The sequence below is a fragment of the Poecile atricapillus genome, chromosome 22 (genome assembly GCF_030490865.1).
Source record: "Poecile atricapillus isolate bPoeAtr1 chromosome 22, bPoeAtr1.hap1, whole genome shotgun sequence".
In the NCBI taxonomy this organism is placed as follows: domain Eukaryota; kingdom Metazoa; phylum Chordata; class Aves; order Passeriformes; family Paridae; genus Poecile; species Poecile atricapillus.
The window spans coordinates 5,377,622-5,391,623 of NC_081270.1; the positions used below are offsets into that span (position 1 = coordinate 5,377,622).

The window sequence follows — 14,002 nt, forward strand, 5'->3', positions numbered from 1 at the left end:
GCAGACTAATTTCAGTGTGTAAATCTGAAACAGCCAAAAAAAACTTCCTGGTACTCAAATTCTTTAGTGAAAATAATTGTTTCAAAAAACCTCATTCTTCAAACCTTTTGGCTCCATTATCAGTGTATCATTACATTTCTTCACTAAACTTTTCCATGGGAACACCAAAACCCTCTAGACTACTGCTAAAGAGACAATTTTACTACATACAGAAATATGATCCAGTCTTTACAGAGTCTCAGCTTTCCCTGTTTATCTGAACAACAACCAAAAATCCTGCTGGGCTCTCTAGTCTCTTGCTGACTGTTTTCTTCTTAGCATGACCCATATCCTCTCCAGGGAGGTCTGTTCTGGTGTGAAGCATTACAGATGCTGGTGAATCTTCTTGGGGAGAAAGCTGAACTCCCCAGAGTATCTAGGGAATGCTATGGGTCACAGGAGTGTAGAGCACTCACTGTCAGGGGCAGAAGGACTGTCCAGTCGCAGTTCCATTGGAATTTCCAGCTTGTTCTTCACCATCAAGGCTGAGCGCACTGTTATCACCTTCCGGGCGCTCCCCTCCATGGTGACTTCAAACACCACACGAACTGGAGGCAATGAAGAAAACTGGAAGATATTTAAAAGCATTAAAAAGCTCAGGTAATGAATATATCTAGAAGAGGGACACCTCCATTATGAAGCACTAACTGCTGGAGGAAAACTTGCCAACCGAGTCCAACCATGTGGGATTCATAAGGTGTATAAATAGTTCAATAATGGTGCTTTATAATCCTGGATCTCTTCCTCAAGGCACAGTAAAATTATGAAAAAGCAATTCAACATAGCACTAACTTCATTATCTTTCTCAAAATGATGCAAGTTCAAATAAGAACAACACAGATCCCAAGAGAAGAACTTTATACATCATCTCACTATTACATTATTTAATAAATCCATGGAGTTTTAAGCCTAAACCTCATATAATTACCAGTCACTCATCATTCCTATCTGTCAAAACTCAAAAGTAAGGTGGAGCTTTGGAGTTAACATATTCATATTTTGTTCACTCAGAGCTGCCCTTCTGCTGTGGTGTTTTACCTTCTACATCACACAAAGCCATTGCCACTTGGATCCTGAGAACAACATTCAGTATGTGTTTACAAGCTAGAATTCATATACTGGAATTTAAGACCCATTTTTCAAACATTTATAATAGTGAGGAATGGTAAATCATAAAGATTTGTTCTGATTTGGAAGTGCACTTTGTTTGCTTAAGTTTTGTCTCCTTTTTATTGAAGAAGTTCTAGGATAGAAAAGCCAGTTCACTTGTAGAGTTTCCCTACTCTTACAGAAGTAGCTCTCAAAAGAATGAAAATATATACTCACGTAGACTTGTGGATGTATTATATTTGTTCTATTTATTGGGCTTCCAAGCTGGGAGGAAAGTAAACAAGAAGGTTAAAGTAGTTCAGCTTTCAACTTCTAAGATACTGCCCTCAGCTTTAACACAGAACTTTACTACAGAAGAATAAACTTCCATCAATTTGTGTTCCTGATCTTCAGTAAAGCTTGGAATCATGTCAGAACTAGATTAGCAAACATTGTTTGTAATATTGCTCTCCACACAAAAAAACTAAGCTTAAGGGGGTTTGTTGTAAAGAAAAATTCTACAGCAGATGTTGCTGAACAGTAGTTCTCATTAATTTATCATAATCTCATAATTTGCATCCTTTTCCTTAAATATTCAAATTACAGAGAGATGATCTTTTTTATGCTTCAATATAGAAACATCAGAAAATTCAAGTAAGAGACCACTGGCTCTTGTCAGCAGTTTCAAATCAAATTTAATTCTGTTTTATATCAAAATTATCTCAACCTCCTATTTGCCCAGTGCTCAACAATTTCCAGTAGCTACTCTCTAAACTATGTCTTGAAACCCACAAGACCATTTTTATCACTGAGCCTCCACCAAATGCCAGCCTGCTGATTATTACAACTGCATTTTCCCTTCATGACAAGTATATTTTGTCTACAGAGCCACATACTTCAAAAACAATCTCTAGGCTTACAGGAAATTGCCAGTGTTGTTTATTTTAAGCAAATTAAATACACGAAAAGCATTCCTGCAATGAAAGAAATAAAAGTAGCTGCTGAAATGCTGGGCTGATTTAAAGCTCAGTCCCCATGAGTGCATGGCCTGTCACTAATACATTTATTCTGTCACTGGAAGCTCTGCCTGCCAAGCACAGATGAACTGCTGACTGCTCTGGCTGTGCTTTGGTTGCACAGCTAGGAGCCCAGCAGCTCCAAGCTCTCCCAATCCAGGCTAACTAAAAAGAGGACAATCTCATCCAGCAGATGCTTTTAGATCAAAATCTTACAGACATCATTACTCCTAATTTACATATTCTTTTAGAACACTCAAAATGAGAACTTACAGTAGAACAGGAGGAATTCTTATCTGGCGCAGCATATCGGAAAAATGTTCCAACTTTGTCCACAGACACTGGACTCACTTCTTCCCAGCCATTTACTCTCACTTGCAACTGATGAATCCTTAGATCATGTGTGTGCCTACCAGATTACATCAAGTTAAATTACTACTAAGCATTATTATACAGAATAAATACCAAACAGTTCAAACCACAAACATCCTCTGGATTCTGTTAAGAGAATCTCACTGAAGCATTTAAAAATCTGCTCAGGAGATTTTCCATTTCCTGGATAGATGGACCTGATTTTATGTCTAATTACTCCACCTGTCCTAAGGAACACACAGACACATAACTATGTTGCAAAAACAGAAGTGTGCTACATATTTGTTAACAAGCTCTAGTCCTTATCTCTCATAACAATCAACACTGCCCCAACAGTCCTTTAAAGTAAAGGACAATGATTTGCAATCAAGGGCCCCAAGTCCTCCTGAGAGCTTATAATGATCCAACTCACATATAGGAACAGCTGCCACCAACAGCAATAGTTGCTGCTCTACCAGAGAGATTATAATTTTACTCCATACAAGAGTATTACAAATAGAAACTCAACATCAACAGCAGATTTTAAAGAAATCCACTTTTAATGTGACACCTGCCAGTGCCCTCACAACTGTTCCATATACGAGACTGTCAGAACATCTCATGGCCTGGTCCCTTCACCTGTGTCTGAGTTTCCCTCTGGTTTCAAACTCAAACGGAACCTCTTCCCCAGTGATAACCTCTTGCCATTCACTGACATTATGGGCATCACCCAGCAACGTCCCGTTTTCCTCAGGAACAACACCTGGACTCCCACTGTGAGACAGCGCAGCCCTGTGAAGAGAATCACAGCATTTTACAAAATGACCGCTTCAAGTTACAAGTGCTTTTTAGTCTGCCTCAGTCCTGCAGTGAAGACATTCACACCATGAATGTATTTGATTGGTTTCCACATTCTGCTAGGTGTCTTGAAAAAGAAAAATCTTTTTTGTTTAATATTAAAACTCTCTCTGTGTCAAAGAAGAGGCTCTTAACTGAGGACAACTGGGAGTTGCCTACTTGTCTGTGCAAAACAAAATCATTAAGAACAACAGGGTTGGGCTGACATGGAAGAGGAGCCAGACAAAATGACTGAAGTGATCCCTGAAGAGCTCCTTACCGGGTTGGGGTCGTAGTCAGGGTGGCAAACCAGAGAGTGCAGCCAGTGTGATTCCTCAGAGCAAAGGGGACGAACGGCTGCCTGCGCTTTGGGGTCTTCATCTCAGCTACAAAACAGAACACAGACTTGGCTGAATGGCCATGGAAAACATTCATCAGATGTTAATGTGGGATGAGACACAATGGCTGGAGAACCAAACCTGCACTACCAAAATAAACCCAAACAGGACACCAGATTACCTACAAAGTTTTTACCATCAGTAACTAGTACAGAAATGGTACAAAACAAACAGACATTCTTCCCCTACATCAAACCCCCCTGGAACTGAGCTTAATCTGCCTGTTCTTTTGTTTCTTTTTATCCACTCTTATAAAATATTATGCCTTCAGTTACACCTAACATGTAGAAAATCTAACTAAAAACCCAAGCATAATCAGAAACCTCTTACATACATCCAAATGCTCATGAAATACTGAACTCACATTCGATTATAATTACAATTTATGCTGCACTTAATGTGACAAATACAGGGTTAACCAGTATTCTGTTTAAAGGGACTTTTACTCTCAAATACTTTCAATAGAAATACTTTCCTATGCAGGATAAAGACTACTGAAATATGGAAAATAATTTGAGAGCAATCAAAGGCAATCTGCATTTGTTAAACTGCTGGGACAGCAAACACCAGAAGAAGATACTACTCATCCCATGTATGACTTTTTCCAAGCACAAATTTCTAACAGGCACACAAGTGTTACTCTCATCTTCCACACTGCAGTGCATGGAATCTGTGAAAACACTTACTGAGTTTGGACACAGAAAAACCCCTCCCAAATCCAGTAATTTACTTAAAAAGGAAGATAAATGGCTGCTCCCTCAATAGACACATCTTTGGTAAGAGGGAAGTGGAAAGAAGGCACACACAATAAATCAGCTGCTTAAAGAAAAGTGATCTGAAGTCACTCCAAAAGGTTTCCAGAGGCAAGCAGGGGTGAGGTGGGGAAGGCAGGAAAGTTTTTGAAGGAGTTACTGATCATGACAGACAACTGTGGACCCTCACATTGTCCATGGAGACTTAAACCTCATCTAAAGCTTACAGAGAAAGTTATTTCCAATTAAATAGCACAAAGATGAAACCCTTGAAAATCAAAACTCTGATTTTTGCCAGAAGAAAATACATGTTTTTAGTGTTGAGTTTCACTTTATATAATTTTTTGGCTAGCCCAGGTTCTACAAAATTAGACCAGAAGCCAAATGAACTTTTACACTGGTGTTTAATCTACTGCCAATTTATCTTTGGAGACTTCTAAAAAAGAATTTTTTGGGACTATGGCCTGATTTTCAAAAGAAATGTAAAAGTTGCATTTTGAGACTACTGCCTGAAAAAAAAGACTATCATTACCAGGAGGATTTTTTCATAATTAATTTAATAATTTAGCTGCAACCTTTATTAAAAGCCAAGCAATTAATATTAGATATTTTGCTGCTTGTTTGATTTTTGAGGAAAAAAAAACCAAACAGAGAAATATTTCAGAAAAATAATCCAAAATTTTCCACTTTGTTTTTTTTTTTTAACTCAGAGAAAATATTTCTAATGGCACTCAAACAGGAAACAGATGTAGAATTCTAGAAAGTTTTCTGTCCTCCCATCCCTTAACTTTTCTGCAGGGCTATACAATTATCAAGTGTGCTGTTTGTTTTCTATAATGTCAATAAATGAAAAATCTTACTTCATACTGCATGGTTTTTCCCAAATCCTGTCCTGTCAAACAGAACCCAAACTAACAAATTATTTATTTGGAATGCTTTTCTTCCTAAGGCTTACTGAAAACAGCCTGTGCTTCTGAAGGCACTTGAAAGTTTTAAGTACCTAAATATGCTAAATTAGGCACAAATATGTATTTTGAATATAAAGATGGATATTTTTAGAATATAAATTAAATATTCTGATGTTATTACAGTATTTTTAATCCCACTGTACTCTAGAAGAGGGATACTGAATAGTCAACAATTCATACACCTTTCCTCACAAACACAGTTTTTCTACATTGGGCTATATTTCTCCATTCTTTCCTGAAAGACCCAAAGAATGACAGCATGAAATACACTAATACTAAAAATACTAAATTTAGCAGACTCAAAGTAGCTGTCATGTTATTTGGCTTGAGGGCTTTTTGGGTTTTGATTATTTTTAAATACAGAGGCCAATCCACCAGCAAGTCCCACATACAGCACAGTGTTTATTGTGCAAGAACCTTCCAAAGATGAAAACCACCTTTTTGGTGTCTGTGTGCTGTACAGTACCTCTAGCATAGATCTGATGCTCTAGGTTAGTCAAACTGGCTGTACTCCTAGTTCTAAGGTACACAAGAGGAAGGCCTGGCAGACAGGAAAGACAAAGTTAGCAGATTAGAAAATGCACACAAATACAGGCAGATCTTCCCCTGCATGCTGAAGGGAAGATACACATCATGCACTTGTGAGTCTCTACCCTTTTGCTTACACTAAGCTGGCATTTGAAATGATTAAATTCCTTCCAGAAGGAACTTTGGGAGAAAATAAGCTGAAAAGACCTGCCACATATCGAGAGCTGTTACTCAGGTGACTATTTCATGACTGTTTTTTTCAGAAACTCAGTTATTTTAGGTCTCTGGGGTACAGAAAGAAAAAGATCCTCTCTGAACTGCCCACAGCCTAAACTCAATACTCTGATTTAATCCTTGACATGAGACTCACTCATTAACTGAGAGTGGCAGACAGAAAGGAAGCAGAGCTAGCACTGCAAAGCTTTTACTCAAAGCTAAGCAGCCAGAAAGCTTTTTGTTCTAAAAGAACTGAACATAATTGAACAGAAAACAGCTTTTTTGTCTTTTTTTTTTTTTTTTTTTTTTTGCCAAACATCTCTAACAAATCACTGTATTCTGTGAAGCCAAAAATACTTATGTTTGTAATACATTAGGCAGATGACCATGTGTGTCAGGACTGTTTCAAATAAAGTGTGATTAATGACCAACATACTCTGCCCAAAACATGGGGGATCCACCGAAGAACCCATCCAGTCTTCTGAGCTGATTACATTCACTTCTTCCTCCTGTTTACAATAATCTTCCATCCAGGACTGCTTGGTACATGTGTATTGCTCTAGAGGAATGTAAGCACAGACAGCCAATGTCTCCAAGGTGGCAGTAAACAAAGTCATTGAAAGTGTGTTAAATTCATCACACTCAAATTACTCCACTTTAAAAGCAGAAGTTTCACTTCCCTGCTTTTTCTGTGAGTCACTTACATAAGTTAAAGACAAACAACAGCTCATAAAATCCCAGCAGTGTCTTAAAAAAATATATATCCCTAAGATTTTATTTTTTAGAAAAACTTTCAGTGGAATTTCATGTTCTTAAGATACTCCTGTGCCAATCTAAGAGCTCTCCCTGCCGAGGCAATTAACCTTAAATATTTTCATTTTAGAAGTACCTCCTAGGGGTTTTGGGGTTTGCTTCTTTTTAAGAGGCACATGCACATTCCTGCATAAATATCAAGACACCAGTTGAGTCCTCTGGCACAATATTAATCACAAACCGGCTTCACCACTTATTATCACTGCTTTTAAAAAGCATCATCTTAGGAATCATTGATTTGCTTCTCCTCCTGCCACCTTGGCTCCCTCTCTTTCTGCCAGACCCTCAGGTTCTCCTTGGGGAAGGAAAGGACCAAGGAAGGCTTTTCTGTTACATCTCCAAGCTCAGCTGTTGGCATTATTTTTTATTGTGCCCACCAAATAATTCTGAATTAGCAACATTATTCCTGGGAAGAATAGAGATTATTATTAGGACAGAATTAGAGCTCCACAATGCAGAAGCTCACATGAAATTGGATTTAATGACAAACAAAATATTTTGATTTCCAGAGGTGGGAATTGACAGCTCAGGTACTCAGAAACTGAAGAACTGAAATGAGTAGCTCCCCACTACACCTGTCAATATACTGAAAAATTATGAGCTTATCAAAATATTTTTAAGCCCTGTGAAGTATGGAAAGCTTTAGATAAAAGCCTGTTTCTGATCAAAAATAAATTTCAAATAACATATAAATTTGATATAATTCGTATGACCAGAGGAAAAACTCCTACTAACCTTTAACATATGCAGCTCATGTCTTTACACTTTGACACCATCTGATAGGACAGAGGCTGCCTAAACACACACCTGGTACAGTATCCTGGAAATGGAGGGACTTGGGCCGGTCCCGCTCCCTCCACGGGACGCCAGCAGCACTTTAATTACAGATGTCTGCCATTTTCAGCAGTGAAAACCAGACTGTAGAGTGCTGCTCTCAGGGAATATTCCCACATACCTATGAGAACAGAGGTGATGTTTATATCCAGCCGTGGTTTGGCCTTCACTTCCAGCTTCAGGCGGGAAGGGTGCAGGCGGCTCGAAGCTTGTTGTTGCCAAGACACTGAACACGGCCACGGCTCAATAAATGGCTCCCAGCCTGAGAGAAACACAAACCATCACCTCTGCTGCACACATGGAGGCCACACTGCAATGCTCTTTACATATTTAATAATGAAACTTTCATCATTAGATCCTTTATTTTTAATCTGTGTAAGTATATTTAATCTGTGTTCAAGATGAAGTTGCAAGCCTATGGATTTAATTTAATACCTAATACAAATTTGGTCCAGCTCCTCCATTTAGACCATGTATACTATATGTAGGGTATTGTAGAAATATCTTCGTTCCAATTAAAGCACTGGGAGGCAATTACAGCTTTATAATTAATCTAGCTGGAATTAAGCTCTCTCAAATAGCTTTGACAATGATTTTCACACAATTACATGTTACATTGGCTATTATTCAGTATCACAAAAGATAAAGGTCTAGAAGCTATTAAAAAACCACCCAACATGTTTTTAAAAACAATGTATATTTTAAAACAAAAAATATTACCCTGCTATTGACAGATAATTCCTGAGTGCTTGTCACCAGTAATGTAACAGAAAATTCAGTTTCTAAGTTTAAAAACCCACACAACTAGATTACTTCTTTTGTCAGTATCTGGCCTGTATTGAGGCCTAACTTGCTTTTTTGTATCTAAAATATAAATTGTGATGGTCTTCTTATGTTAATCCTTTGTCTTCAACCTAATCACCTGCCCTCACATGCTCTTCCTTCCTGAAATAAGTAATAAACTGAATGCACCAAACAATTAAAGAAAGAACAGAATGCAGAGACAATGCAGCTTGTTACAAAACTGTTACTTTGCTGGATAACCTTTCTATGCAATTCCATTTGAAAACCTGAGTGCCACTTTCATATCAGCAAAATCTCCACTTTCCACATCCCTCCAACTGATCTCAAATCAAGATATCTTGTCTAGGATCACACTGTTTAACACAGTCCCAAAAGTCAACCTTTCCCTTTTCCCTTAGAGGCATTTCATAGTGGGTGAACTTCAGGCTCCTGTAGTAGGAAAGGTTGTTTCCTAAACTTAAAGGAGAAAACAGCAACCCCCTAGGTCTTTCACCTGAAAGCTCACGGTTGTAGTAATCTCCAGAGAGGGTAAAATGAGCGTAGCCCTCAGGGCTGGTTCTCAAATGTTGGAGAAAATTTAAACCTGTGAGGAAAAAAAAGAAAAAAAGTGAAATTTAAACTAATGCAAAACAATCAAACTTCCTGATTTTGTGAACTGTCAAGCAAGCAATGGAAGGTTTGGTCTTGTATTTTAAACTGAAATGGTACAAAAAGCCCATCATAATACTCTTCAAATAACGTTTGCAAACAGCCAAACCTTACAATACAGAGCCTCCCTAGGATTCTGCTCAGGACAGATTCCATTTGTTTCGTGATGAAAAAAGGGGAAACCAGAATCTTAACCCTACAAAGACTGCAATCTTCTTAAAACCAAAACTTAAACAGAGATAAAGGAACCCCCAATACCCTGCACCACCAAGACACTGTCAGTTGAAATTTGACAAGTCCTGACAAACAGGAGCATGATGCTGAACACAGTCAGAACTGACAGTCATTTTATGCCAAGGCAGAACCAGACACTCACGTGAAAAGGTTAATTCAGCCAGAGGAACGTCACAGTCCATGCAGTCATCTATAAAGCAGATGCAGACACTTTCTGCCTTTATTTTCACTCCAGAGACGAACTGGAAGGGCACAATCCCCTGGCTATCTCGACCAGAAGAGGTCTGGGAAACTGATTTCAGAGGATCAGCATTCTTAAACAACCAACTTGCTGCTTTTTTCAAATCACCTTAGATAAAAGCAAACAACCAATCAACCATCACCTACTTTCTCAAAGACATGTACTTAGTAAAAATAATATACAAGCAAACTAATTCCCTCTCTCTTAAGAAAACATTCTCAGCAGTACCTTGAAACTGCTCTATTTTGTAACATAAATATGAGAAGATTATAAAGACATTGATATATCCTAAGAGATGCATTTTGAAGTTTGTAAATGTAATAAAAATCTGGAACTTTATGCATGCCTATAGATAAGGTGGGAAGCATGATAGTGCTAAAGGAAAAAAGAATCACTCGTGTTAAAGCTTTGTCTTCTTTTCATGCAGTACATATAGAACTAAAGAAATATCATTTTAAAAGGGAGAGATGAAAACACATGCTCTCAAGAGGAAGAGATGTGTAACAGCAAGAAATTGGAGCAGCATAAAAGTTACCAGCCTGAACACAACTAGAACTCCCAAACAAAAATACACTCAAGCACCTCACACATGACATTCCAAAGGGCAGAAAGAATCTTCGGAGGTTGGATTTTACACAGTAGCAGAAACAGGAAGAAGAATGTTTAAGACTACAGGCCAGCACAAAGCCAAAGATGTTCTAAAGAAAGAAACAGCACCTGTGCATGGCCACCTGACAGTCTAAAGGCTTTACTTAATTGCAATTAAGGTAACATGAACAATGTGCAAACCCCTGCTAAGAATATCTGATGTTACCTTGGCAGACCAAAAGAGCTTTACGACAATCTTCCATAGAGAATCCCAGCTCCTGGAGGCGAGCCAGCTGGACCTCTGCAATGAACAGTTAACCAAGCATAAACCCTTGGCTGTTATCTATTTGTTTTCATCTCTACAATCAAGATATAGCTGTATGAAAAATAGGGGTTTGCTTGTTTAAGATTGTAACTTAAACTTGTAACTTGTAGAACAAGCACATGATTCAGCCCTGCTTTTACATTTTTTATAGTATCATCAGGACAATGCATTAGGTAGTTCTAACCAACAAGGGCCTTACACCACAAAGATACCAACATCTTTTGTGTTAAGCATATAGATTAGCTTCACCTTGTAGAAATTTCCTTTAGATATAAAATTGGCTTCGCTCCAACAGTGAAAAACATACCAAGAACAGGATCCAGCACACGTTTGGATCCATCTCTGGTCTCATGTGCCAAGGTCTCACTCCCCAGTGCTGAACTGGAGGGATCAGCAGCGCTCCCAGCACTTGGGGCAGCCGGGTCAGGCAGAGCTGCGCTCGTCTGCTGGGGAATTGACTTTGCAATTGCCAGGAAGAGTTGAACATCATTGTAGGACAGTCTGATATCCAGTGCTTGCAAGTGAATCTAAATGAAAAATCAGAATATAAGATTCACTTGCCTTTTTCTATACATTTTTCTTAAATACTTCAGATAAATATAAGCTTTTTCCAAAGGATGACTAAATTTAGTGTTACAATTTGACTACCATGCTGTTTTAAAGATCCAACAATAGAATTATCAGACATGCTATTATTTACCAACAACCAAAAGCATTACATCTCAGGGAAAAGAAGTTTTACTTTGATATAATGGTAAAAGATGTCTTTAAATATAATTCCCTTCTAATATGTCCTAATAATTAAAACCAGAAAATACAGAAAAATATCTTTTTCTTTCAGTTATTAGCAACTATCTAATACCATCAGCCTATATAATCAGCCCATTTCTTTCCCCCAGTATTATTCTCTGTAACATATCCCATAAATCACTTTTTTCATTACCACTAAGAGCATTTTCTGCATGCTTCCTTCTTTTCCTTTTCCATTTCAGGAAAAAATTACCTTACTCTTTTATTATGCATTTGAAAGTCTTCTACTGAATCCTTGGGCAAAAAATATCTCTGCTAGTATTCCCTACTGCATGCAGTTTTATTCAGGCCTTTAATGTTACCTCTAGAATAGGAGGAAAATCTTCACTATTGAAAGCATCCAGCAGTCCTGAACCACTTGGGTAGGAAGAATTCCCAATAAGTTCCATATGAATCTGTACTGGATCAATGATTGACAGTGCAGTCTCTTGCTCATTCCCTAACCGGCATGAAAACACCTAAAAATTGCAAATTATTTAAAAGAAATTATGAACTGAGAGAACAGACCTGGCAAGAGCTAGCAGTATTTTGAGGCTACAGTCAAGTCTTACAATGTTTAATAGAAACAATGTAAAACTACTCTTAAAACTGCTGAAAAGATGAGAAACCAACAAATTTCCAAGGGAATATGTGCACTATTCCTTTTGTATATATCTTTTTAGTAAAGAATCTTCACTCTTCTAATTTTAGATCTAATACAGAAGCAAATTTATTTTTCTTACCTCAATGCCAAACAAACTGCCAGAGAAAGGACGATCTAACAACTTGGGCTTGTAAGTGAGAACAGTGGTTCCCTTCAGAATAATTGCGTTGGTATCGGAGCAGGACATGTCTTCAACAACCACAAATTCAGTTCCTTAACAAAAAAAAAAAGACAAATAACTTACAGGGCAGTTGGCATCATTAAGGTACTTTAGGCATTTGCAGCTGGTTTCTTAATTTAATTTAATGGACCTGGTTTTACACCAGAATATGGCTTTTAATGAGAAAAACTCCTACAAAAGCGCCAGAGAAGAGCACATTTACCTGTCACATTAACCCTGACTTCCAGCTGCTTTTCTGCTGTCACAGGGAGTGAGGAACGTTTGGTAACCACTCCACTTTTCACAGTTTTGGGAACAACAGCTGTGTCACTGATGCAGGTTCGCTGCCGGGACAAATGGGGATTTTCTCGCTTTTTGGTGTCTCCAGGAGTGTATAAAAAGTCATGAACCAATAACAACCAGTCAAATATCAGGAACACACGAAGATTGTTCAGAACAACTGTGAAACTGGAGGAATCCTTAGTAGACCTTTTAAGAAGGGAGAAGCACACAGGTGAACTTTACAACCTGCAGATATTTAAAATCATTTTTATAAATAAAATCATATTTTATTTCCATAAAATATGGAAAACTATCAGTATCTGGCAAGAATTATAGCATTTTATAGGGATACAGGTGGTTTACAGTGTCTGGCCTTTAAAACACATACATATATATATATATATATATATATACATATATATATATGTATGTGTGTCTGCGTGTGTGTATATATATGTGTGTATATATATATATATTTTTTTTTTTTTTTTTAAACAGATTGAAATTCAGCAATTTGCAGTACCCACAGATCTTAACTGCACAAATTCTAAGCCATAATGGTACAAGAGATGAGTTGAAAAACTACATGACAGGAAATTCATGAAAGCTCCTTTACCACACTTGCATTATCAATATTAATTTTCAAAATCTCAGATCTTAAAACCTTTTTTTATTATCATTTTATGACTATTGGGTATCAAACCTAACATTCTGTGTGTGAAACTCAGACCTGGCCCCCAGATAAGAGGCATAACATGAATTTCCTCTCACACCCTGACAGCATTTTGCTGGTTTGTCATTCAGAAAAAATGTCAGCCTGCCTGAGCTCCCAGCATCCCATTCTGCAGCTCTGGCTAGGAGAGATAAAGTGTTTTTGGCCTTGTGATCTGGAATACCAGCTACATTTGATCATGCTAACTGGAAAATCATCTAAGTGCTTAAATACCATGAACCAATTTTCAATCCAGCACACTGTGAACTATAAAATCTCCAAAGAACTGAGATGCCTTCGTGGGGAGCAGGCTCTGCCTGTGCTGCTTCCAACAGCAAAAGCCTGTAACCCTCCCTGGCTCTCCAGGATATTTCAAGAGGCACCAGCCAGTAGAACACTATCACTGAGTTCTGCCAGCCCTTACATCTACTGCCAAGGATGCTCTCACCACTGAAAACAGACCACATGCTGCTGCAGCTGAAATTTAAAATCACAACAGTTGGGAAGAAGATTCCTGAAACTCTCACTCATAAACCAGATTAGGCTGTACTGTGCAAATTCACTGACTGTGTCTGATCTAGCTGCCTACTGACTCAACAGTTCTGTGAAAACCATCTGGGGTTTTTTGAGGGTGTATTTTTTAGTAAATCCCATTTTAGTTTTATTCAAATTGAAATGTTGGTTTCTTTCTGAACACGTTTTTTAGGTACCTAA

General features: G+C 37.9%; 1 protein-coding gene across 1 annotated transcript in view; it reads right to left on the bottom strand.

Annotated features, from left to right (window-relative positions):
* Positions 1–14,002, bottom strand: part of VPS13D (vacuolar protein sorting 13 homolog D) — a 96,161-nt gene that overhangs the window by 53,754 nt on the left and 28,405 nt on the right. Inside the window, exons 31-44 of the mRNA XM_058855419.1 lie at positions 12,518–12,783; positions 12,214–12,347; positions 11,794–11,949; positions 10,989–11,208; positions 10,583–10,657; positions 9,670–9,876; positions 9,139–9,228; positions 7,963–8,103; positions 6,631–6,753; positions 3,613–3,718; positions 3,135–3,287; positions 2,418–2,553; positions 1,366–1,413; positions 456–606 (exon numbers count right to left, since the gene is read on the bottom strand). Coding sequence (XP_058711402.1) covers positions 456–606; positions 1,366–1,413; positions 2,418–2,553; positions 3,135–3,287; positions 3,613–3,718; positions 6,631–6,753; positions 7,963–8,103; positions 9,139–9,228; positions 9,670–9,876; positions 10,583–10,657; positions 10,989–11,208; positions 11,794–11,949; positions 12,214–12,347; positions 12,518–12,783 — 2,006 coding nt within the window. The remainder of the gene's footprint in view (positions 1–455; positions 607–1,365; positions 1,414–2,417; positions 2,554–3,134; positions 3,288–3,612; positions 3,719–6,630; positions 6,754–7,962; positions 8,104–9,138; positions 9,229–9,669; positions 9,877–10,582; positions 10,658–10,988; positions 11,209–11,793; positions 11,950–12,213; positions 12,348–12,517; positions 12,784–14,002) is intronic.